Genomic DNA, 27,708 nt, shown 5'->3' on the forward strand with positions numbered 1-27,708 from the left:
AAATATTGTATAGCCTCTAGAGTTTTCAAGTTCTTAAAGTATTATAATAAATGTATGTTTTTTGTTGTTGTATTATTTTAGGGAAGCAGGATTGTCCTTGTTAAGCAGACTTACTGATGGTTGTAGTAATGAATAACCACACATAAAAACCCTAATTTTCCTTTTTATAAAATTAAGAAATTTGTATCATACTAGACTTTAGGAGAGGCCATTGAATGTAAATTCTTTCAGCATAAGGAATTAATACCAGAAAGCAAGACAGATTATAAACCTGACTACTCCAGAGCTTCATGTCAACTTTGAATATAAATCATTATCTTTTCAAATAGGAGAAGCTAAAAAGAAATGAAAGGAACATTTTAATTGCACAAATGTGTAGTTCTGTTCCTACATAGTCAGTGTTGATTAGAGCATAAAGGCTTAAATTTCTAGTGGCTACAGAGTGAATCTTGGGAATGAGAATCACTAGTTCAGTCTCATATTTTGTGACTATGTTAGCATATTTGAATACCATTTACATGAAATTTGTTATGTAACTTGGGCAAAGCAAAGACTATGTTAATAATAAATATTTATTGAACATTCTATGTTCTATGTCTGTTAAAGTATATAATCACGAAGTTTTACATGTATGTATGAAGATTAAGGCATATTAATTTATTTGATTTTTTGGTGGAAGAAAATTGGTGTATATTAGTCTGGTCAGATATAACTCTGGGTATATCTATAGGTGGAAGAATGATAGAAAGAGGGAGAGAGATAAATACAGAATGACAAGAATAACCATACTAAAATGAGAAAGAAAAGATGTAGGAAAAAGTTAGGATTGACTCCACGTGGGTGCCCTTTTACACTACCTTATTTTAAAAGGGTTTATTTACAGTTTATTATTACTTATATTGGATATATAGATAATAGGAAATATATTTCTTAAAACAGGTCAGCTACAGCAGTATAAGATCATTTGATCCTGCAGTTCCAGTGGCTGGACCTCCCCAGACTGTATCAAATTTATGGAACAGTACACACCATGTGTTTATGCATCTCCACCCTGGAACCACATACCAGTTTTTCATAAGAGCCAGCACAGTCAAAGGCTTTGGGCCAGCCACAGCCATCAACGTGACCACTAATATCTCAGGTATGCAAATGAATTAAGTACAAATAGAATTGATCATGCTCTTGATTTGTAATAGCATGTCCCAGAGAATCGCATATATACCAAGTGCAGTTCATCTCACTCATTGAATCTTTAATATGCTTGATTGAAGGCACTTTAAAGAATTATTTGAATACAGATTATTATTGATTATATGTCCAAACCCAAGCACATCTCAAATAGTCACTTTTAAAACTCTTTTAAAATATTACATTATATCTTTATTAAAAATCTTTCAGAGTTCATTATAAATGCTAATAGATCTTATTATACTTTTGAGGAGTTGGTAATTATTATGGTATCAGAGCTTTATGATAAATGGATTTTATCAAAAGAATGGTAAAAAATCCTAGCTCTAACATATTAGTACCAGGTGTCTTGTCTTTTTTCCATTTTCTCTGACGTTCTGATAATTTTAACAAATACAGGTTTTCTTTCTCTCTTAGGAATCTTACATAAATGCATCTAAACTTTAAAATGGGAACATGCAGGAGAATTTTAAGTTGATAAACAAATATAATTAAATTTTACATTCTATTATGTTCACAGTTGCATAGTTTGCATTTGAGTAGATTGTTTACAGATCTTATTTCTCCTTCAGTCAAATCATCAGTTAAACCTGATTAAATTCTTGCTCGGAATTAGCATTGTAATATTTCCTACATTTACTAAAGTTTATGTGGCGTTTTATCTTATTTATTTAATATTACCTAAATAAATATCTATTACCGAAGAGTAAAATTTGGAAAATTAAATGTTTTAAAAGTCAGCCACACAAGGTATTAAAGTACTAATTTTGACTTTGTAAATTCTTTTTGTTCATTTATGTTCATTTTATTATAGTTCTATATAGCATATATTAATGATACATGATAATGTTCATTAATTTTTTCCATTTTTCTGAATCTGTAACATATCAAAAAGATGCTACGTACTCTCTAAATTGTTTTAAATCTAAAATCTTATTTGGAAATGCTTTGAACAGAATACAAACTTTAAAAATTTGTATAGTAAATAAAATTAGCTATTCCAATATGAGCTATAGTTCCTTGGCATAACATTTGATTTATCTTAAAATTCTAATGAAAAAGAATTTTAAAATATCATCATTGCCTCAGAAAATAACAATGTATTAAAATTGCCATTTTATTTCCTGATAAAACAATTCTACACTCCAACCAACTGACCTAACTGACCAGCTCTGGTAGAACAATTCTGAATCATCATTTTACTAGAGTACAAGACTTGGTGATATTATGATATACTGACACATGTGTGGAATTAGCAGTAGTGCTATATAAGTAAGATCTTTCAACAGAGATAATTACAAAATTTACATAAACTTATAAAACTGAAAACATTGAACAAATGTACATTTGTGAAAGCCATATATGTATGGCTCAGATACTATGTTTTGTTTGAACAGAAAGTTTATTGAAAAGACTAAAAAACCCATCTAGCTTTTTCTTTGAATTATTTAATTGCAGTTTCACTCGTACTAACCTAAGTACCATAAATACTAGATTGTACCTTAAAAACTTGGTTGCAATCACATTATATTGAGAACAACTATTAATCACAGCTAAGACTAATAAAATTATGGTTAGTGTGGTTCTCAGCATCACTTGAACTTCCAAGATAATTTATTATTAATTTTATTTCCTAAGCCCAGTAATTGCATCCCTCAGCATTTTTAAAGCAATTTAAATAAAAGTGAAATCAAGTTATTGGAGGTATAATGGTTAGAGGCATTATTAATATACACACATATACATACACAGTACACATGTATATATATATTGTGCATGCATTATATTTAACATGTTGTTTTTGTTTCCTAAAGAACTCTGAGATAATTGTCTCCTTCTTATGTCACCATTCCTTTATTTAATCTGGACTATATTTTAAAGAAATCATTGAAATATCTTTCTAAGTGTTATATCCTGCCTTCAGACTTAACCTTCTTCAATATATTTCTATATCAATCTTTATACAACAGATAATTCCTTCTTAAATATTTTCAAAATCTGTTGTATTGTATCCAGGAGGATAAAGTCCAAACATGCACTCATGATTAGCATTTGTGGCCCTTCGTTGTATGACTCCTCTCACCCTCCACTTTTCCCCATGAACCCCAAGTTCCAGGTACAGCAAACTGTGTGTACCTGTTAGAGGATACCATGTCCTTTCATATTTTGTTGTTTTCAAATACTCTGTTTTTTAACTCTGGAATTTTAGTCCATGCTTTCTCTTCTTTTTAAGATTAAGCTCACACATCACCTAAACTCCAAACTCTTCCCTGTTTCATCATCCCAACACTAATCTAAAAGTGTGGTCACCAGACCAACATCATGAGCATCACCTGGGAACTTTCTAGAAATGCACATTAGCAGGTCCCTCCCCAGACCTCACCAGGCAGCCCTCATCTCAGGTCCTGTGATTCATATACTCCCCAGAGAGTCTCTTTTGTTTCCATCTTCCTCCGTTCCCATCATTGCTCATTTGAAGTTCTCAGGAAACTAAAAGCAAAAGCATCTTCACAAAATGTTTCAAATATGTGTCAGAAGTTGCCAGATTATTTAAATTTCAACAGCATATCTTGACTTAATAGCTTTTGATGCTTTAGGTTTCCCAGGGTTAGCATTCAGTGGCTGATGTGATGCTCCAAAATAAAGTACCTTGTAGATAATTAGGTATTAAATTGATTTTTCCTTAATTTAAAGTCGTCTATTCATCCTGACCTGTGATATATTACTGTGAACTGATTGAACCTTTTTTCTCTCATTAACCACTTCTCAGCTCCAACTTTACCTGACTATGAAGGAGTTGATGCTTCTCTCAATGAAACTGCCACCACAATAACTGTATTGTTGAGACCAGCACAAGCAAAAGGTGCTCCCATCAGGTAAGATAGAAAGACTACAGTAGTCCCCACTTATCTGGGGCAGCGGGAGGAGGGAATGTCCAAAGACTCCCAGTGGATGCCTGAAACTGCAAGTAATACCAAACCCTATATATACTGTATTGTGCTTTTTTCTATACATGCACACCTATGATAGTCCTCGTTTCTGTGACGCAAAGACATACAATGTAACCAAAATGTTTGTACCCTCATAATATCCTGAAATTAAAAAAATAATAATGAGCATTGATAACACAAAAAAATAAAAAATAGGCACAGTAAGAGATTAACAATAACGATCAATAAAATAGAATAATTAACTATACAATAAAAATTATATGAATGTGATTGTGTATGAGCACTTACTAGCGCACGCGCTCGCTCTCTCTCTCTCTCTCTCTCTCTCTCTCTCTCTCTCTCTCTCTCTCTCTCAAAATATCTTATCGTACTCTACTTACCTATTTTCAGACCAGATTGACTGTGGATAATTGAAACCATGGGTAACTGAAACCACAGTATGAAAAACTACAGATAAGGGGGTACTACTGTAATAGTTAAATAAAAAATGGCTAGTAGGAGAAATGATTTCTCATGGTTGGTTAACAACTAATAAAGTAGTTTTTTTCTAAGAGACGTTCATTTAACAATTACTGGAAAGAAAGTTTTATTTTTTTCAGTTTAGTTTCTATTTATTCATTTTTCGTTTGGATGAAGCCTGCAGATGGACCTGAAGTTAAGGGCAAAATTCTATAAGGGAATTGTTGAGATATTCATGAACTGAACCGTTCACCTTTCTGCGCTGTTTGATTTAAGAGCGTTGCCCTTTTCTCACCCTCTAGTCCCATTTCATTTCACTTCCTCTGTTGCTGTCTATGTTATAAGAGCTTTGAAGATATTTGTCAGAAATAGGAGGAGAAAATAACTCCTGTCCACTGCTGTAAATCAGTTATGAATAATTTCATATGAGTGATTGAAAAATAGGACTTTGAGGAAATAAAAGCAGAATAGTTATAACACATGAAGCCTGTGTGACCTTTTAATTCCTGAATTGTTCCTTATCAAGAATTCTTAGTAAATATTAAAGTTTAATTTGCCATTTCATTTATCTTTCCAATATTAAAATCTCTTTTATTACCTTACACCCCTCATCTTTCAAAAAATTGTGAGCCCTACTATTTTTAGGGACTGAGTCAAAGTATTCCAATTACTTTAATTTCTGCACATTTTTTATTAGATGAATGTTCAAAGCTTAAACAAGTTTCCATTGGGAACTTACAGATTTTGTCGACATTTTCTTACCAAACTTCTATTGAGAAATAAATCAGGCCACAGAAATCAATTCAAGTATTTCACAATCGAATCATTTCAAGTTGTTTACTTCACTTAAAAAATAAAATCAGTCTTTGTTCTATGTGTAAAATGAATACATTTGACCTGATAAGCACATATTAATCATTCAAATAATCTTATATCACTGGAAAAGAAAACATATTTTTCTAAATTTAAAAAAATATATTGATTAAAGGACATAAGTCATAAAGGAAATCCTCAAGTTCCCTCCAGCTAAAAATCGTGGGAATACCACACCCAGAGAAAGAGAGAGATGGCTGAGTGTATACTTGTAATATAAACACTTGTGAAGCACTGGCTACTTGAAAATTCAAAGTAAGTATATAGTACTATTCATGAATCAATGGTCTCGGTGAATCTGATTGCTGATCCAAAGGAGAAAGAAAAAAATGCCTATGCTCAGTATCTTTTTCTTTTGACAAGTAATCAGAGTCATTCACAGATTCCTACCGGTGATAAAATTTACTCTGTAGGTATTCAGTTCTGCTACTGCTGTTTAAATGAGCTACCAGGTACTTGCATTTATCTTCCAAGAGTTAGATATTTGAGTGAATTCAGCTTTACTTTGTGTAACTTGTAATCACAGTATGTTGTTAGTAGTAATAGTAGTGTTATATAACTGTGCTATATAACTTACATTAACTCTTTGTTCATTTAATCCATTTTTCCACAAATTTGATCATGTATTAAGAGCCAGCCAATATTCGAGGCATTGTAAATCAAAGATAAAATGACCAAACAAAACACAGAACCTGTGCCCACATTTGTCATGGACCATCAGAGGTGCCTGCAGCATTGTAAATTCTTTGCTCGTAGCTGGTGTTCAGGGGTTTCGTTGACTCAGTGAGTGTGTTACTGATAACACATTCTTAAATCAAAAGTTTTTTACTTTGTTACTTTTATCACATGATTTATAATTACCAAGAATTCATAGTCTGAACTAATGTTTGTGCAAAAATAATCCTTGATAATCATATATCCTCTTACTCCAACACAAAAATGTACCTCTTTGTATTTGTTGGCAAGACAATTGACCTTTCCTGGGATTGAGGCCAGTGGCTGAGAACTCCAAATGATACACTTTAGATTAGTACTCAAAAAAAAAAAGAAAAAACCAAAAAACAAAATAAAACTTTAGTCCTAGAATACTACAAGAAGAAATAATTTAATGATCATATAAACAAATAACAAGTTTTCTTAAGTGAATGTTACTACCAGAAAAAAAAAAATCTATTTTCCAACTGATATTCTAATCCCCCACCACTTCCATCTTTGGCTTTGTGTATTGACTTGTACAGCTCACCTACCGCTGGGTGCCAAGTGGCAGGACCAGACTGGTCTAGTCAGGGAGTTTGGCCTCAGATGAGCCTCCTTTTCTCTTTGAATCCTCCAACCAGGTAGTGCTGCCTCTCTTTCCTCTGACCACACGATTACCTTCCATCCCCCTAACAGCAAATGGAGCCTTATCTTGAGGCTTATAAATTTTATTTGGCCCAGTGTCCTGATTTCTTTGAGAATGACTACCAAATTTGATGTAATAAAATTTCCTAGCACTGAATTTACCGTCTGGCATCTCAAATATCTACATGATTCCCTTCAGATATATTTGAAACTATTTGACTGTCCACCCAGTTTTTCTATATTTATGTCAGCCTATCAGAATCTCTTCTCTGGTAATGGTTGATGCCCTTTCACTCTGTTGTGGCCTTTCTCCCCACCACCACCTCCCTAAAAAAGCCAGACCTGTTAATATTTACCACCCACCTAAATCATCTAAGAGCATCCAAGAGTTGGTTTGTCTGCTGTTATAGGCCCTAAATACTGGATTCTATCCTTTCCTGTGTTATAGCATTACTAGCCTCTGCCAGAGTGCATTTCACCATCCATTCATCCCACCTGCAGTGGAAATACGTATTTTTTCTGCCTGGTCTTCCCAATATCAAATTCCAGGTCCACAATCCTCTGTCATGCCAACTGGGAAATCTTTGTTATATGGAGTTTGTACATTTAGCTTAGTTGTACTAAGAAAGCTAAATTTACCAATGTTGTCAATACATTTGTTGATTCAATAGCATTCTATATGTGCCAGGAGCTGAACTGGAGGTTCAGAAGAAAATTCCACATAAGGCAGTTTAGTATGTGCCCACGAGTAGGGGCAGTAGACTCAGGAATCAATGACAGGTAATGATGCAGTATAACAAATGTAACGACAGCAGTTAGAAAATGTAGTGCTAGAGCTGAGTTTGGAAGGAGAAGTAGAAGTTAGCTTGGCCAAAGGTCACTTTGACTGGCAGGGGGTGGAGAGAGTTGCTGAGAAGAGAAGGGACAGTGGGCTTTCCAAATGATTGCCAAGCAAATGGTGGGCTATGTGACATAGCATGGTGCCTTCAAAAACAGCGAGTAGTTCAAGTTATCGAGAGTGAAGGGTCTGTGGGAGAAGTGATAGTAGCTGAGGCTGGAGAGATGAACAGAGCGAGGCACTGTTTTGTGCCAGCCTGAAAACTGAAGGTGGCCACAGAAGGATTGTAACCAGAAGTTACCATGAGTAATATTGCATTTTTAGAAAGATCACTCTAATAGAAACATAGAGAATGCACTAGGGTTAATCCAGACTAAAAGCTGCAATGGTTGTTGTGTGAAGTGCTCATGAGCCACAGTAAGAAAATAGCAATGGCAACACAGGCACAGCTGTGGCTCCTATACAAGGTTTTAGGTGGAAAGATGTATAAGTTTGGTGGGAAGGGAGATGGAATGGAGACTTTAGGTGAGAGATAAGGGAAGCTTTTATTTTAAAAGTGGTAGCAGAGCAAAAAGTCATCTTAGAATTCAAGGATTTGGGGGTTTTTTGAGGTTATTAAGTAATTTGTAACAATTCTTGTAGTATTGCTACCCCAAATCATAAAAAGTCATGCTCTCTATGGAATAGGGAATTATTTTGTATATATTTTGCCTACCTTACCAATATTTCCAACAAATTTTACCTCTAAGAGATCATAGTGCTTTTACAGAAGAAATAATGGCCACTGTGAACAATCCCATTGTAAATAATGCCACACTCACTCTGACCAACCACTTGTCCTTCTGTTCCCCGTGAAGACTGCCTCCCTATGCTAATGCAACACATGTGCAGTACAACCCTGGCAAATGTGGTTCTTTGACAGAAGTACTTTTGATTTTAACATCATTCTGAAGACTGAAAGTCTTTGCCTGGCTTAACTAGAACTTTGAATCTCTTTACCAGCGTTTTGAAATCTATCCTTACAACTGTCATCACTTGACAATCATTGCTATGACTCAAAATGAATATTTTCCACATTTAGAATCACTATTCTAAAATACACAATTTCTTTTTTTCTAAAAGGCTTCTTCATATATGTATTAAAATTCTAACCTGAGGAGATACAATTATAAATTATAATGTGTAGAATGTCCCATTTAGTAAGAGATTGACCTGATATAACTATGTTTTTAAAAAACGAAAACAAGAGCAGAATATTGTAAAAACAAACAATAGTTCCTCTGTGGTAAGGCTCTGATTATTGTAAAGTGTAAGAAATGAACGTGTATTATATTTTAACATTTTCCAAATATTTTAGCAGTTTAAGCCACCGAAAGCTACCCATTTTAAGGTTACTTTATTTTGTGGATAAAATCTAATTTTACATTTTAAAACATTAAACATATATTTGGTTAGGTAATTAGGATATAGTCATGAAATGCAGTCAAACCTACCATTTGTTCCATAGTTAAATTAGGAAAAAAATTGTTTGATGTTCCAAATTAAGTGATAGCTTAACAGATCAAATACAGGTTAAAATATAGAAGCGGTATTTTCAAACATTGTATGTTAGGGGTCTTCCTTGGGTCACTCAGTCACATATACATAGCTTTAAATATTAGGGCTAGCATCCTCATCCATCTCCAAAATAGTCTGTTTCATCATATTATTTTAAAGAGATCAAATAATTCTATCTGATTTTCTTAACCACTGCCATAACATAGAACTTACTTGAATTCCAAATAAAAATGCTGTGAAATTGAAGCAAAGATAGAAATAATTTTTTGTCTCATTTTATTTGCAGAAAGCTTATATGGGCCGAGTTAAATCAATTAGAGGTTATTTTAATTTTATGTTCATTCTATAGAATCATAGAAGGTAGATTTTTTTTTCTAACATAAAATAGGAGGAGATATGCCCTTTCTGTTAAATCTCATTTCCAGCTTTCGATGACTGTATCCCCAGCCAACAACTCAGTTGTGACTTCATGAGAAGCCCTTAGCCAAAACCACCTTAGCTAAGCCATTCTCAAATTCCTGACTCACTGATACCATAAGATAACAGCGTTTGTTGCTTTGAACCACAGAGTTTTAGGGTAATTTGTTATGCAGGAAAAGATAATACATCTACCCACATAGCTGAAATCTTCTCTTCCTTCAGGTTTCTCCTCAAAGGGAGAAAGGCCTCTCTTGAGCACCCCATATAAATAAAACAGCATTCTCCGTTCCCATCACTCCCTGTTTCCCTTATCTGCTTTATCTTTCTTCAGTGTGCTTATCCCCTCTTGACATATTATATAATTTATTTGTTTTTTAAAATTTATTTATTTTTTATTTTATTTGTAAATCCCCACTAGAATGAAAGCTTCGCGAGAACAGAGACTTTCACTACTGTGTTTATTATACTAACCTTGAAATAATTCATGATATATAATAAACACTCAGTAAATATTTGGTGAATGAACAAATGGGCACTGGACTTAAAAATATGATAGCCCCTGGCTTTAGTGAGTTTATAATCTACTAAAGAAAAGATGTACCTCTGAAAAAAATAATACCACGTAGTATTTATAATGTGCCGTGTTTGTGATGCAAGAAACAAGTATCCTAAGACAGTAATTCTTGGCCTTTTTTTCAACCCCAGAATTTCTAATGATACCTTGATGATTCCAGTCAGTGGGTTTCTGGCATTATAATTGGTGTCATTGCATTAGGGACTAGATTGAGCAAATATCCCATGTGGGTTTATGACTTCTACCCCCATGTTGTCCTTCAACCATCTACACTTGAAAAATTATCTCCACTGGCTTAGAAGCTAGGATGAAATAGTCAGAGGCGGCTTCATGATGGAAGTAAAAATACTAGATATGGAGAAAGGAAGAAACTCTTGACAGTATGTTTAGTGTATTCGGGTAACAGTGGGCACATTGGTGTCAAATGGATAATATATATCAAGAAGGAGTGAGAGTAACAATGGAGATTTAAGGGATGTGGTAAGATATCATCAACTCCAGTGTAAAGAGTATAGAGGTTGCTTTATGAAATGATAAAAGCAGTGGGAATGGAGAAAATGGTATATTAAAAAGGTATTATGAAAAGAAATTACAGGAGATAGAACTAGAACTTGGTAAAAGACAGAACTTGTTAAAATTAATGCCAGGATCTTGAGCTTTGTTGATCTTAGGCAAAGGGAAATCTTATGAGAACCGGCTTATGTGTTTAAGGAGTGAGGAGGGAAGAGCAGGGACTTTGATGGTGACAGGGATGATAACCTCCACTCTGTTATCATCAAAATGTTGGCAGTAGGCAGTATGAGCAATGGTAGCTGTGGGATCTTGGGAAGTCTGTTCATAAGAGGAATGGCAAAACATTAGAGCTGGGGAATTTCTCCTGAAGCTTTAAGGAGACTTTTTAGATAAAATCTGAAAAGTTTGTATAACATTGTATAATTTGTTATTTTGCTATCACCAAGAGGTTACGCAAGCTAAAACTGTAACCAGGTTCACAGGGGATTTACTTAGTAAAGGGCTAAAAAAAAAATTCATGGCAAGCTATTATAGGTAATTTGGGGTTCAGCCCAAACAGTTTAAGTATTAAATCAGGAAGTCTATCTGCCAGATGTATCATGTCATCTATTTTGAGCTCATGGCAAAATCCCCTTATATGTCTTCTTACAGTCTTATAACTGAGGGAAAATTGTATCATGAAAAGTCATCATTTGGCCTCCCAAAAAACTAACAATAACTGCATACCAGTGTTTACTCAAATTAGATTACAGACAATCCCCCAATTTATGATTATGGTTGAGTTTACAATTTTTTAACTTTACAGTGTGTGAAACCATGACAAATTCAGTGTACTTCAAGTTTTGAATTTTGATATTATCTTAAGTGAGGGATATGCAGTATGTGAGATAGTCCACACTTTGTTATAAAACAATCTTTGCGTCAGTTGATTTTGACCAACTAGAGTAATGTAAATGTTCTAAGCACATTTAAGCTAGGCTAGGCTCAGCTATAATGGCCAATAGGTTAGGTCTATTAACTGCATTTTGACTTAGGGTATTTTCAACGTATGACGTTATTAGGCCATAACCCAATTGTAAGTCTAGAAGCATCTGGACAGTATAGAAAATATGTCACTTTTAATATTTAAACATAAAGAAATCACATTTTGAGTGTTGAATGAAGATTTATGATGCCAGTATATTGATTTTAACTTAATTACAGAAATATTTTTAAATGTAATTAAAAGGAATGGGGAATATATGAAAAATGGGTGTAATGATTAAAAATATTAAGATGGTTTGGGGATATTTTTAATTATGAGAGCACTAAGCTCAAATAATATTTAGATCTAGCTAGAGTTAAGTACCATTAGGTAATTAGACAACCACAAGAATGAAAAAGCACAGGCCCGTTTCATGTAATTAGTCAAATCACTTCTAATTTGATTTCCCATTTCTTATTTTCTGCCCTTTAATTAATTTGAATTGATAAATAAGAAAGTAACAAGGATAAAAACAAGTTCTCTAAACATGTGCTTAGAGGACAACCTCTCACATTGAATAATGAAGGAAAGATAGTTTCTTTTAAACATGAACTTTATAATTTTTAGTTGGGGCTTAATCTCAAATTCAATGCGCTCTCTCCCTGTAGTGACTTTTTGTTATTAGATTATTAAGTATGAAATGTCTGATTCCTTAAGTACTAAGTTTAACAGTTGATATCTCTGACATTTCACTTTGACAATTCTTGTTTTATTTTTATTGTGAAGATACATCTTTAGTCTTGCAAACACAGATTTTAGATTGTGATTATCTTTCAAATTTTTTTAGAGCAATTTTTATGAAACTATGGATAAGTTAAAAATTCATGTTATTTTCGAATTGAGTTCCATCGTAGAACCAATGCAGGGCAGACAGCTCAAAATATCAACAAAGTGTTTGGGAAGGCTGTGACTAATGAATGCACAGTACATTAATGGTTTGAAAATGAGCCACATGGGCAACCTTAGACCAAGGTAGATAATGATGAGCTGAAAGCTATAGTGGAAGTGAATCCATCTCAACCTACACATTAAGTAACAGCAAGGTTTGATGTTACTATTCCAACAATATTGGACCATTTAAAATAAATGGGCAAGGTAAAGATGCTGGATAGATGGGTACTGCTTGAATTCAATGAGCATCAGAAGAGAAATCGTCTCAAATCTTGACTTTCTTTGCTGTCACAACATAAAGGTGAATCATTTCTACACCATATTGTTACATGTGATGAAAAATGATTCTTTTTCACAACTGCAAACGCTCAGCATAATGGTTGCATAAAGATGAAGTGCAGAAACACAGTCCAAAACTGAATGTTCATCAAATAAAAGCTAATGATATCTGTTTGGTGGTCCAGCATTATATCATCCACTACAGTCTTATGAGACCTGGTTAATCAAGCACAGCGTATGTCTATTACACCCAGTTGGATGAAATGATGCGGATGCTTGTGATTAAGCAGCCGAGATTGGTCAGTAGAAACAGGCCAGCCCTGTTACAGAACAACAGTGGACCTCACATCACACAAACAATGCTGCTCAAACTACAGAAGCTGGACTTAGAAACCCTCTGTCATCCACCATATTCATCAGACTTTACACCAATGACTACCACTTGTTTCACGTGTTGAACCACTTCTCTCAAGGAAAAATATTCAATTCTCAATAAGGTGTGGAAAATGCCTTTTGCGATTTCTTTGCCACTCGCCAGGCTTCTTGCTACTGGCATAAACAAGCTACCATTAAGATGGCAAACTGTGTCGAAATACTTTTCACTAAGTATAGGCACTTTTTAAGGACTTGCCATGATTATAGTTGATCTGATTACCAACTATACCCTTGCCTTCTTAATGTGCATGAAAAAGGTAGTAATAGATGCACACAGTGATATGTCTTGAAAGGACCTGATTGAAGACAGAGCCCAAATAATGACAGTAAAATTTCATTAGAGGATTTTTCTTAATATCATTATAAGGGAAGATACTTTCGTATTTTCAATATGCTGAAAAGGTAGCATGCTGGGGAGGTTCTGAAAGGAAAGAAAGCAGTATAACATACAGGTGTGAGCCAAGATTTTAAACTGGAAAGGGGTACTTCTAGTTGAAGGCAAAAGAAAATATGAGAGGTAAGTTAAGGGGACCCTGCATATCTACTTTTGGGTGGCTGTCTCAGTCACTTTAAATGCTTATTATGGACTGTCACAGGTTCATTAGTAGAGTTTTAAAGAAAGTAGATATTTTGGATTTTGTTGTTTAAACTGTATCATACTAGAAAGTGTCAGCATTCTAACAATGGTAGAACGCTAGAAATTTCAAAAAAGAAAAGTGAATAAATATAAGGCCCATGAGAACTAGGACTTTTTTTTCACCCCTCTATCCTAAGTACCTACATGGTAGCCATTAAATGTATAATTGTTGATTGAAAAATGAATGAATGAATTGACTCAAAGACACAGGAAGGAAGCTAATTGAGGAAATTCTTATTATTCAAAAAATTTTCAGGATTTTTGAGGTGAAAAATATACATTCTTAGAGAAAGAAAAAGAATATCTTAAATATGTCCTAAGCAAAAACTCAACAGAAGAGGCAGCAATGATTTATTCATTCTGCAAATACTTATTTAAATGCCCATCACCCTATTTGAAACCACACTTGAATATAAAGTATGATGGACAATCTATCAGCTAGTAACAGAAAGCATAGTTGGGGTTGAAAAATATCCAGAAACTGAGCTGTTTTATTATGAAGACATTTCTCTCCTGATAGGGGGTGGTGGTGGAGTGAGAGAGGGATATGAGATATGGAGATCTAGTTATCTCCATCTACCTTTCTGTCCGATGTCAGTCATTGCACAAAGAATATTTTAGAAATTACGCTTGGAAGCCAGTTTTCAGAAGTCTTTCTGTATGTATGTATCTTGGTCTGCTTGGCCTACTGTAATAAAATACTGGGTGGGTGGCTTAAATAAGAAACATTTATTCTTATAGCTCCAGATGCTAGAAAGTTCAAAATCAAGGTGCTAACAAATTTGACTATTGGTGAAGCCCCCTCATCTAAACCGAACTACTTTCCAAAGGCCACATCTCCGAATACTATCACATTGAGGGTTGAGGTTTTAACATGAAATTTGCAGGGGACACAAGCATTCAGTTTAAAACAATCTAGTATAAAATAGAGAAAGAAGAAAGTAAAGCTAGTAGTATAAGTTTTAAGAGCTTGATTTCTCTTTGCCTCAGTTTTGCAATAATAACAAAAATACAACACTTCATTCTTCTATGATCATTCAAAGAATAAATGGATAATGTTAGGGAAAAGATGTATTATAAGATTAAAGTGCATGGCAATAGCATATTCATGTATATACATATATATATATATATATGGAAATAGTTTCCTTAATTTATATTCTTTATTAAAATATTCCCAACTTCTAAAATTTAAGTGATTCATTTAATTTAGAATAGTGCCAATCTGAAAGTTCAGCCTAAGGTGTTGATTTTTATTTTCTGTGAAACCATCCTCAAGGTTCTTTCCCAAAGAGCAGATTGTACCTTTTCTTACTTCACTCCTCTCCAGCACTGGCAATTTGCTTTGCTCCTAATAGATCTGGAGAGACAAGCTGTCTAGCATGAAGTATCCTTAATTTGTAATGTAGAATCTATGTCAATTTAATAGAATTAGGTAAGATTGAATGTTGACTAGATTTTCCAGGTTTTTCTAGAGATGTGAGATAATTAATGAGGAATTAATTTTTAAGGATTAGGTTAAATGATTAACAAGGATGTTAATCCTTGTTCTTTAGGGCAAGAATATAAGGTTTGTTTGGCGAGCATGGATGTGGGAGTTTATATGCATATGTGGATGTGTCCCCAGGATATGCAAATGTGTAACATACAAATATGGATTATAAATTAAAAATAAAACAAAAAAGGGCTAGATTTGCTTCACATAGCAGATGTCAGCTTTGTTCATTCTTTTCTTCTTTCTCTTGGGCTATGCTTATGTATTTCCTATATTTTAAAATTGACAAGTGCTTGCTCCATGAATGTCTCCGAAACCATGTATCTTGTCAATAGCATTCTTAGCTCAGCAACCCAATTTGGCAGCAGGATAGAGAGTGATGCAGTAGACATAATTTGAAATAACCTCTACTGCTGCCTTAGTCGCTTGCTCAAATTGCGATTTCTGACATTAATACCATGTCTGTCCTCTTTCTAAAGGAAAGGAGATGGAGTCTACCCTATCAATTTCTTAGCAATATTTTGATGGACAATGGGAACTTGAATATTTAGGAGGAAAAGAAAATCTTTAATTTATAAATTAAATTATAATTATTTTCATCTATAAAGGTCTTTTGTTTATAAGTGTAATAGTTTATATTAAGTTAAAATTTTATACATTCTAAACTGTCTTAATTTTCACAGATGCAAATTCAGTCTCTCTCTCTCTCTACACACACACACACCCACATACACCTCTTTCTTTTTATAAGCCTATTAAAGAAAATATTCCATTCTTGTTGAAGGTCCATTGAATGAATAGTGCCTATTTTTCCTATGTAGAAGGAGCATATTTGTCATAGACTCAAGATTCAATATGCAACCCTACACACAGCTTATTTATGTTCAATTTATATAAACTACCACAATGCATTTTCCCGTAATTTTCAGAAACTTTTAAGCATATTTTTTAAACATTTAAATAATATATAAATTAATAATGTCAACTTTCCCAGGAGTACTTTACCTGAAAAAAATTTTAGCCTAGAGAATTTCCTACAAAGGAAGAATATTAATATGCCAGTTTTAGAAAGTGATTAAAAATATTAGTATTAGAAATCAGGGAAATCTTTAAAATTGCATTTTTCACTGCTCGTCTGTACAATAATAGCTATTGTAGAAAAGTTTTAAGACTTTTAAGAAAGGTATTAGAAGGCTTAGGTTAGAGCTTTAATAGGCCAAATGCCATCTGTTTCTACAATTTGTAACATTTTATTAATAACAACTCCAGAAGAAGGAGGCAGTCTATTTCAGTGGCGAGGACAGATTTCTGTCCATCTGTGCCCGCATTGCCGCATGTCACTTGTACTTTAGATCTACATAGCTCTGAGCCAATGTAGATGCCATGGCAAGGTCAAGAGGTGGAGAAGCCTGTCAGCACATTCTGTCTAGAAGGCTGTGACAACCACAAACCGGTGCTTCTAGCACCGCCCTGAGGCCCTCATTCTGTTGGACCTTGGAGCTGGGCCCTCCCTAATACCAATTCAAGGGAAATGTTAACTTTAAACATTTAAAAATACCAGACAAAGAACTTAATCTATGATGTGTCTCTGGCTAATGTCAGGGTCCTTATTAATGTGGCTTATTCCTCAGTATTTTAAAATGTGAAGAGTTCTATGATGATTTTTTTTTTTTTTTACCTTTTTTATTCCCTAGTAACTATTCTGTTGCTGGGGAGAGCAAAATCCATGGGAAATTCTATTTTGTTGCAAAATAGCTGAAAACATGAGTGCTGTGGGTTAAGACTGGCTTTAAACAGTTTTAAATGTGGTATGTTCATAGTAAACCCTTTGTTCCTTTGGGGAAAAAAAATCTTAGTATCCTGAATCATTACATGTGTGCTTTTTTTTTTTCTTTTTCCAAAAGTGCGTATCAGATTGTCGTGGAGGAGCTGCACCCACACCGCACCAAGAGAGAGGCTGGAGCCATGGAATGCTACCAGGTTCCTGTCACCTACCAAAATGCCATGAGCGGGGGTGCGCCCTATTACTTTGCTGCGGAACTACCCCCAGGGAATCTACCGGAGCCTGCCCCATTCACAGTGGGTGACAACAGGACCTACCAAGGCTTTTGGAACCCCCCTCTGGCTCCACGCAAAGGGTACAACATCTATTTCCAGGCAATGAGTAGTGTGGAGAAGGTGAGCTTCCTCCACTACTGGCTTTTTCACTGTCCTTTGGTAAAGCCGGTGTCGAATTTTATAAATACTCAGTAGCATTTGTTCAGGAAAAAATAGAAAGAAAGAAAGGAGAAGACAGTTGTTGTGTAGCGGGTGCTGTGTGCACAGTTTTGAGCCTACTCCAGGGCTGAGGCTGCAGGCTGGTTATATTTCACAGGATTCCCGTTTCCTAGTAACTGCCTGCACTTGCTCCTTCTTCTGGGGAGGCCTCAGTAGCAATTGTGAGCAAAATGATTTGAAAAGGTGGGCGTGCTGCTGCCAGGACTCCACCCCCCAGTAAATACCAGGCGGTTGTTCTGTCTTCTTCTCTCAGTGGTGGCGCACTTCAAAAGATTAAATTTACTGCAGGATAAACAGAATGCGTGTTCCACAGCAGGCTAATAAACGCTTATAAACTTTTCAGGGTTTTTCAAGCCAAATAGTAAATAACAAGTAACAATCCTCTGATTGCAAAGTAATAGGGCACCTGTGGTATAGCTGACAGAACCTAAACGGAAGGCAGCCTGGCGATGACTGGCTGCTGGGCTATTACAGAAGCTGTTTCCCCGGCTGCCCCCTCCTTTTCCCATTTTGGACACAGTTGTTTTCAACGCTGCCACTGATCCCAAATGAATATTGAAGAGGAAAACACTACAGGATGTTAGAAACTACCAGTGGTTTCTTTCATACATGGGGAAACAACCTGGTCTTTCGTGTCTCACGCTGTTCTCTTGGAGAGATTTTTCTCTCCTAAAACTTACTTTATTTATTTATTTACTTTTATTTAATTTTTGGCGGGGGGGGGGGGGATAGAGAAAAAAAAAATGTGGAATAGAAACTTCCACAACTTAAAAGCCAATAGAATAATGACATTTTAATGGACTTGTAGTTATATAAGGAATTGCTAGGTTTGTGTCATTGAGTCCCTAAGGTGGGATATGATATACAGTTGCATCAGTCATATTATATCTTAGAATAGTTTAATGGGAAGACATCACAGTCCATTTGCATTGAGGACCTTGGGGGTTGATTGGCCGCTTTTGTATGAAAGCTTGGTCTTTCTGCCTCCCTGTATGGTTGGCTTATAGATGACAAAGAAAAATGCTGTAGCATCTTCCAAAATGTGCTTCAAAGTCAGAGGCTGCTCATGGTTGAAGATGCTCTTTTCGTCTAGTTTATTTCTGTATAACTGGGGGCCTGTAGAGGCAAATCCAACACCTACTTCCTACCTACATAGCCTTCCTGGTCCAACTGAGCTGCTCAAAAAAAGAGAACACTGTGGAAGTTATTCATCAGTTCTGGGTATAAAGTAGCATAGAGGTAGGAAACCTAGTTTTGTGTTAGGGTTTTCATCTTTAGAGAGATGAAAGCTTCCAAATTAACTTTTGTTATTTGATCTGTTGTATGAGAGCAGTGTTAATGAATGGCTGTTACTTATAAAGGATTTTCTCTGGCACCCTTTAAAAGCTTTGATATAAATTTTCTCTTCCAATTGTTAATATATCTATACTGTGGTTTAATCAAAGTACAGAATAGCAACAATGTATTTCACAGCTATCTTGGCAAAGAGTTTTAAAATTGCCGTGACTCCTGCCAGCAGAGGCCGGTAATGTCCAGAGAGAGTTAACAGCAATTGCTTTTAGGAAATCTAAACCCCTTTGGGCCTTTATAGGAATGCGAAATAATCTCTTGGAGCTTACCATGAAGGCCTCAGGTCACAATTAAGTAATAGAAGTGTAAAATTTTATTTTTAATTACTAATTCTCCCTCAATGCTTTGTTTAATTTAAAAATAATAAATGCCTAAGAGGAGATTATAAAGAACTACTCAAGATGGAGTTAAACATGCATCTTGAACACAAATAGCCTCTGTTTTGTTCATTGGCTTTGACACCTTTGCCAATCTCTTATGTATTTAAAGATACACACTGAATGAATTAAGTCCTAGAGAAGTGAGGAGTGGGCCCAGATACTTCTACTGCTGGCAGGGACGTGTCTCCTACTAGCATTCTACAACATTAAAAAAATAATAATATTTTTCTTGCTCTTTCCTACTTCTACTTCCTCTACCCGCTCTCTCTCCAGCAAGAGGAGGAAAATAATCTATGCTGAGAAACAGTTAACTCCTAAAAGCGAAATTCAAAGAAAGAAAAGAACAGATAAATTATACTGCAACTGTGATACAGTGTTTTGATGATCTTTCTAACTATTATCATTTAGCTCTTTAGTCATGCTAGGATCCAAATGAGAGTATATCATGTTCAGCTTTGGTCTGAGTCTGCAGCTACCAGATGAAAATTAAATTTATATTTGGATCTGATATGTATTAGCTTTGCAAACATTCTTCTGATAGTTTAAGAAGTACAATGCATGTAAATAGAATGCTACACTACACAGACAAACTGGTCTGTTTTATTACAAGGGGAAAGACATACCTACATCTTTAAAAATACTGGAAATTATTTAGAGTTCTTATTTTAGATTTTTAAAAAATTTCTCTGAGGGTATGTATTAAAAATAAAGTCTCCTTAATACTGCAACTCTATTGTTTATAATCCTTTTTATGACCCCAAATTGAGCTTCATGATAGTTATAGTTTATGAAATAGGAAACTTCTTATATTGACTATTTTCTTTCATTTTTACCCTATCAGGAAACTAAAACCCAGTGTGTACGAATTGCTACAAAAGGTAAGAGGTTTGCTTTTTTTTTTTTTTTAACTCTATTCGTGCCACCCCACCCCACCCCCCACCTTTCTAAAATGAAAGAGCTTTGTTCCCTGCTTCAGGGCTAATTAAATGTGGCATTTCTATTACACAGTTAGTTCTCTGATTCACTTGGGTGTTTTTAACAAGTAATGGGGTGCAACTTCCCATCCTCTAGTACTTGACTGAAGGAATCTTGTTGTGAGAATAGGAAGGATTTAGAAAGCCTTAGAAGAGCTTATTTCTGCCGTTTAGTGTCTGCAAGGTCTTGTACCACTGATCAACCAATGTCTTTGGAAAAGCTCAGCAATAGCAGCTTACAATAGCAAGTTACTTGTCTAAAAACTTCTGTTAACTTTCCATGGTAGAAAATCAAATATGAAAAGAACCGAGCTAGTTCACGCCAATCTGAGGTTATAGGGGTGGAGACTGATTGGTCCATGTCTTTATCTGTAGTGCAATTAGATTGAAGATAGTTTACCTTTTTTAAGAAAAAACTATGCCAAGAAATGAGATCTGTGATGGCTAATAGCCACGGCAATTCCTGCTGACTCTGCATATTGTGGCTTAGTTGCCCAGTTTCTTTGATAAGAGCAAACATTTTAATCTTCGAATAAGTATTTAGAGTTTGAAATAGAGGAGAATCTCCCACGTTCTCTGTATTTATAATCATTCATTAAGGAGTTATTTGATGATGCCCACAAAGAAGAGACAGCTACTTGGGGTATTCTAGCAAGAGAAATAAGAAAAAGCTATCTGCACGCAGACATGGGCCTCCTCTCAGGGTTGGTGCTCTGGGTGGGTTGCTGCCAGAATTAGTATCAGACCCACATTCATAAGCAGTAGTTGATTCACTTGAAGCAAAAATGAATGGCCATATTATCTTTGTGCTGGCATCTTTCCTTTCTTCATTTTTCTCCATCCTAATCATCAATCTACTCAATTAGCATTTGTGTTTTACTCTTGATTTGTAAAGTCAATAAAGACTTTCCTCTTGACTCATATGAATAATAAAGAAGCTTTACAGAAGAAGAAAATATACTTGTTCAATTCAAATGTTAAGATTCCTCATGATGGTTAAAAAAATAAAGCAACGCTTAATGAAGGAAAAGAGAAAATGTATATGGGTGTATATAATTTATACGCAATTATTTTATTTTTAACATTTAGCTTATATATCAGAAATTAATGTTGAACTTTTCAGAAGATAATGGCAGAAGGTATCTAGGTGTATATTACCTATGCTTTTTCAGATTTAAAATAGAGTCCGAAAAGTAAAAGGGTCTCACATCAGCATTTAAGAAAGTTCTTTAGATATAATCGTGCTACATTTCTATAACTAAGAAAGGATAGCTATAAATGATTCTAACGTTTTTAAAAATGTTTTACTCAGTTATTTCATTTTTGGCTTTTGCATGAGTTGTTTAAGCATTATTTTATTCCTCTTTATTTAGAAATGAAATGATGCTGACAAACATCATATGCTATTTAGACTGCAGGAGGGTTGAGACCACAGAAATTGATCTTACTATGTGACAAAGAATAATTGCCAGAAACTCTGAAGTAGTAAGAAAGAGTTCATTTGCAGATGTTCTTTGTCTAATAATCTAGCCCTGCTATCTCAGAAAGACAGTTTGGTATATAGCAAGAGAAGTGACTCTGGCCTTAGACTTTCTAAGTTCATATCCTGACTTTGCCCCTTACTAGTTCTTTAGCATTGGCAAATTACGTACACCCTCATTCCCAAAACAAGAATAATAAAGTACTTACACCTTATTATTGTGAGGATTAAAATAACTTATATCTGTGAAGTGCTTGAATAGTGCTTAGTGTATTGTAAATATTACATAAGTGTTAACTACTATCTTCTCACCGTAATAATAATAATAATCTTGCACCTTACTTCAGAAGGACATAATTTATGTTATACAGTTATAAAAGAAATTATGTACAAAAAAAACTAAACTTTCATGATTGAGAATTCTTGGTGGAAAACTAAGGGTTTTTTGTTGTTGTTGTTGTTTGGTTTTTATTGTTTCTGCCCAGATCTAATATATTTCTTTCTCTAAACATTTAGCATTTTTTCCACCTTTTAAAAAACACACTTATTAAGGTAATATCAACTTATTGCTTGACTACATGTTAAGGGAACACCATGCAACTATGGTCAAGTTTGATATGAAATTTTTCAATATGAAAATAAAAAGTTTCCTGGCAGGGCATTTTGAAGACACACTTAATAGCCAAAATGGCATTAACCATATTGACTGGGAAGGGGCATGAAAGAACCCTCTAGTGAAGGAATGGTTCAATATTTCACAGGTGTATACATAGGTAAAAATCTATGACACTATATATTTAAAATGTTTGCACTTTATTGTTATACATGTGTATGTAGATAGGTAGGTAAGGTATTTCTCAGTATAAAAAATAAATATAACATTAAAAATTGCATGACCATAGGTAGAAATAACACTAAGTGCATAGAGGAGTCTCTGGAGTTTGGAAGGCTGCTGTTGCTGGCTTCATTGCAGTTTTCCTTCCCTGGGACAAGATAGATCATCACTCTCCAAGCCACTTTCCCTGAGCAGGGCAACCCTGCCCAAGAATCTCTGGGCTGTATGGAGATAGTCTAGAAAAGACCTTTCTCCATCCTGGAAGACTCCCACAGACAAGCCTGTGTTCCAACTGCCCCTCCCCTGGCTCCCACCTTCACAGCCTCAGCTGTGAGTCTTATACAGCTGGAACTTTCCTTTCCTAATTTCCTCCATATCTAGATTAAGTTTACTGAAAAAAACTTAATTCTCAGGAAAATGTGGTGTCCTTCTAGAAGACATTCCAGTTTGCAATGGCCTTTCACGACACAAAATTTTTGTTTTTGTCATATGTAATACTCTATTGCTTTCTATCACTTTTTTAAAACTGAATATGAATACTTAGCTAAATTTGAAGCTGTTATATAATAGTTTTATACATCCACTATGTGCCAGGGACAATACACAGTGAGAATCATGTTAGGGACAATAAATATTTGTTATCCTGGTAATAGCATTTAAATGTAAGATAAATGTTTCAGCTTTCATGTTTAATCAAACTAGTTTTACGGTACCAGTTAGAGTGATTCTGATGAATATATTAGAGCAATTTATATGTGAGTTAAGACAAATTTATTATACAACTAGAGTTCTTATTTATGTAAATGGGCATGTATATTGTGATATACATTTTACCTTCTAATATAGAATACTTTTTTTTACCAAAGCTAAGACTTTATTTGATTCAATTAGAACATAGTTAGAAATATAATTCATTAAGTAATGTGAATTGAATTAAATTTAATCCTAGTCTGTCTCTATATCCAGTTTTATTCAAATGAATTTTCTTCTGCTGAATTTTATGATAACGCATGATTTTTTATTCGCTCAAATGGCTACTTGCTAGGGTAAATAGGAAGACAGTTTAGCTCAAATTATCTTTTCAATGTAATCACAGCTATTCTTATGACTATATTCTAGCTGCTTTGCTTTCCTGGTACTCACATTTCAATGAGAAGGACCTGTTTAGGTGATTTAATCAGAATGAATGAGTGTGATGTATTAGAGCAAAGGCTCCAAAGGAAATCTAGCTATTACTACCTCATATTACTGAGATTCTGGATGTAGGAAATTATAATATGAAATTAAAATTCTATTAGATGTCATAAGAATCAATATAACGCAGTGGCATAAGAATGTGCCATGTTTTGCTAATGAGAAACTCTGACTTCATTGGTGGATTTCTTTAAATTTTATAGTCAAAGTAAAAATAAGAATTCCAGATATTCTTTATGGTTCTCAAACATAAGATCAGGACTAGAAATTAAAAAGGGGTATCATTTATGCTATTTTCAACATTCACCTTTTCCTGACATTTTGAAAGTTGGTGCCAGTTCTCCCAAAACTGCTATATGTCTGAAATTCCATGAGTCTAACCAGTTTCTTCTTAATTCACTCCAAAATGAACACTAGAACCTCCTTTTGTGCTCTCATTGCTAGTATAAGCAGACTCTTCCCCACCATGTTCCCAGAGAAATATCCTAGTCAATGAAACAGAAAAGATATGTGTTAAGGACTTTGAAAGGTTCATGCTCACTCTCTTCATCCCAACCCAGACCAGCTGGAAATTAAATATTTCCTTGCTTTAAAAATACTTTACATTTAAGGAAATTAAATGGTTCCATGAGATGACCTTGACTTGTTATCAGCTTATTCCTAAGAAGCCTGTTGTAGATGCCTGACATTTATGGCCACTCTACAGGACAGGAGGAATGGTATTAATGTCCAAGCTTATCAAATGGGCACTGTTAACTGTGGAAAGGATAGTTTCTAATCTATTTTGTAATGCTATAATCAAATACTTAGAGGAAAAACAGTGAGTTGGTAAAACCTCAAAGAACTACCTGCTAATTCATCTCAGAAAGAATTCATTAAAGTAGGTGGTTATATCATTAATATTCAAAAATCAATAGCTTAGCAACAAGTAAAACAGTATTTTAAGATGATGCCATTTATAATGTATCTAAAAACATTCAGAGTAGGAATATATCTGATGATAGGTAACACCTCAATCCTGAACACTACAAAACCTTATTGAGAGAAATTAAGCAAGACTTAAGTAAATGGAAAGACAAACCATGTTCATGGCTGTACAATATTGGTAAAATATCAGTTCTTTCTATATTAATCTATAGATTTAAAGCAATCAAAATCCCAATTTCTTTTATACTTGGATAGCCTGATTCTAAGCTTAAATGGAAATGCAAAGGAACGAGAATATGCAAGGCAATCTTGAAGAAAAATTAAGTTCCAAGATGTTATTAAGGCTCCTATAACTATAAAGTTATAGTAATTAAGGCAGTATAGATAGATAATGTAGATATTCTGACCAGTGAAAGAGAAATTTCAGTAATAGACCCACACACATATATTCACTATATTTATGATAGATAAAATTGTAGGGAGGTGGGGAAAGGATACTCTTTTCAATAAATGTTGCTGGATTTCCATATGTGTATATAAGGCAATATATTTTGACCTCTAACACACACTATATAAAAATTATGCAGCAGTGGCCCAGGAGGGTCCTGAGCAGGTGAGGACAACAATCTCACAGAGGAGCAGACAGCTGTGGCATCTCCAAGACCTGTTAGATTCAGGTCATTATCATGGAAGCAGTTAGTGGCACAGTCTGGAGTGGAAAGTCAGAGCTTAAACAGGGAGAAGAGAGTTTCCACACGTGAGCTGCTGGGGTTTTGGAGCCCAAATAGGGTGAGAAGATCCATACAGCATGGAAAATCAGAGCCCAAACTTTGTGGGGCTTAACCTGGTGTGGGGTATCTGGTCCAGGCAAGGTGAAAAGCTTGGAGTAAGGAAGTCAGAATCTGAGTGAGGTAAAGAGTGTGTCAACACAAGAGGGTGGCCCGTGCAGGGTGTCAGAGTCCCATGTGTCCAGGTGGGTCAACTTCCATGCAGAGGTTTGGTCATGTGCAGGATGCCTGAGTATGTGTGAAATGAAGAACACATAGCCACACAGGATTGGCATAGATTACATATATATTATATATATACATACATACATACATACATACATATATATATATATATATGAGAGAGAGAGAGAATGAGAGGGGGAGAGAGAGTTTTAGTTATAGAAATAAACCTAGATGAGAGAGAGAGAGAGAGAGAGTGTGTGTGTGTGTGTGTGTGTGTGTGTGTGTGTGTTGCATAGCTCAGGTCACTAACAGAGCCTGGGAACAACAATATGCTGATACTAAACACTCCTGTATCCAAATCTTGGTGTCTAAATACCATGTTCCAATAAAATAGGAACTGAGGATCTTTGGAGAGATAACTAATTCCAGGACTAGAACAGGGATAGGATCAGATGAGACTAGAACTTCTTTGTTTTTGCCAGAAAGCAAAGGAGTACTCAAAAAATAATGAGGACATGTCAAGAGGACACAATTGCCAGTTTGAGGGGGCATCACTGGCTGAATAGAGGTGAATTTGAGAATCAAAATAAATAATGATATTGATGGATTATATCACAGAATAAAATAGGAAACCACAGTCTTTCCTGTTATGAATAAAGAGATAGGTGGATGAGAAACTGATTATTTACATAGTTTCAAAATAGCTCCCCACAAAAAACTTATCAGTTACAAAGGGAAAAAGATTAACTTCACAGTGGAAAAGTCTGGCAGATGTTTTGATCGAGTCATAAAAATGAATAACATAGATGTTGGGAAAGTCATTATGGTTTACCACCAGGATGCAATAAAAACACAGTGTCACTTTTGTGATATTTCTACCAAAGATGTATAACTTTAATCTAACCATAAATATCAGATAAGTCCAATCTGAGGACATTGTACAACATGATTGACCTATAATCTTCAAACGTGTTAAGGTCATGAAAGTTAAGGGAAGGCTGAACTGTTCCCAGCTAAAGGAGACCAAAGGGACACAGCAACTAATTAAAAAACATGCTTCTAAATCAGATCATTTTGATTTAAAGGACATCATTAGCACAATCATAAAACTTAAAAGGACTCTGACATTTAGATGGTGGTTTCATGCTCTGTAGGAAAATATTCCTTTTGCTGGAAATACTACAGTATTCTGGGTAATGGAGGCATCAAGTTAGTAACTTACTCTAAATGCTTAGTTAATTGAAAAAAAATGTACTATATTTTCTGTAAGTTTGTGTGTATTCAATATCAAAATGAATTTGAAAGCTGTTATACTAATACAAGTGGAGGAGATAAGTGATTAAAGAATGGGAATAAGGACGTTGGGGACATAATGGAGAAAAAGGCAAAATGCCTTAGTGTGTATCTGCTGGGAGCAAGGAAGCTGAAGGCTTGAATATGGTGCTGAACTTCTGTCCTGAGCCAGCCACACTAGGCAGATGTGGTGTCAATCACAGAGACAGAAAATACAGGAAGCAAAGGCTGAGATTTTTTTTTTTTTTAATGATTCATTCTATTTTGGAAATGCCAAGTGTTGGGTACTAGAAAATCGCTAATGACAGAGGCAATTAGAAAAGCAGAAATTAAAATTCAGAGAATTTCTGGAACTAGAGAAGTTAGACTTGGGAGTTTTGGGAGTGCTAGAAACATGTAAAGAAAGTAATATAGAAAGATGAGTAGAGCTCCTTGGGGGCATCTGTGTTGACCGAGTGGGAGGAGGAAAATGAGGGTAGTAAAGATGCTAGAATATAAGCGATTAGATTAAAAGGTTTATAACCAGTAGAGTGCCTTGTCACAAAATCAACAAAGGAATATATTTCACAG

The 27,708-nt window shown here is 34.8% G+C and overlaps 1 protein-coding gene across 9 annotated transcripts in view; it reads left to right on the forward strand.

The window, feature by feature from the left end:
- PTPRK (protein tyrosine phosphatase receptor type K) overlaps positions 1-27,708 on the forward strand; it is a 514,888-nt gene that overhangs the window by 403,962 nt on the left and 83,218 nt on the right. For all 9 annotated transcript variants that reach the window (XM_012736558.3, XM_076002975.1, XM_076002976.1 and 6 more), the window contains exons 10-13: positions 940-1,141; positions 3,959-4,064; positions 17,380-17,653; positions 20,324-20,360. In XM_012736558.3, coding sequence (XP_012592012.1) covers positions 940-1,141; positions 3,959-4,064; positions 17,380-17,653; positions 20,324-20,360 — 619 coding nt within the window. The remainder of the gene's footprint in view (positions 1-939; positions 1,142-3,958; positions 4,065-17,379; positions 17,654-20,323; positions 20,361-27,708) is intronic.

This window comes from Microcebus murinus, chromosome 5, assembly GCF_040939455.1.
Source record: "Microcebus murinus isolate Inina chromosome 5, M.murinus_Inina_mat1.0, whole genome shotgun sequence".
NCBI classification, from domain to species: Eukaryota; Metazoa; Chordata; class Mammalia; order Primates; family Cheirogaleidae; genus Microcebus; species Microcebus murinus.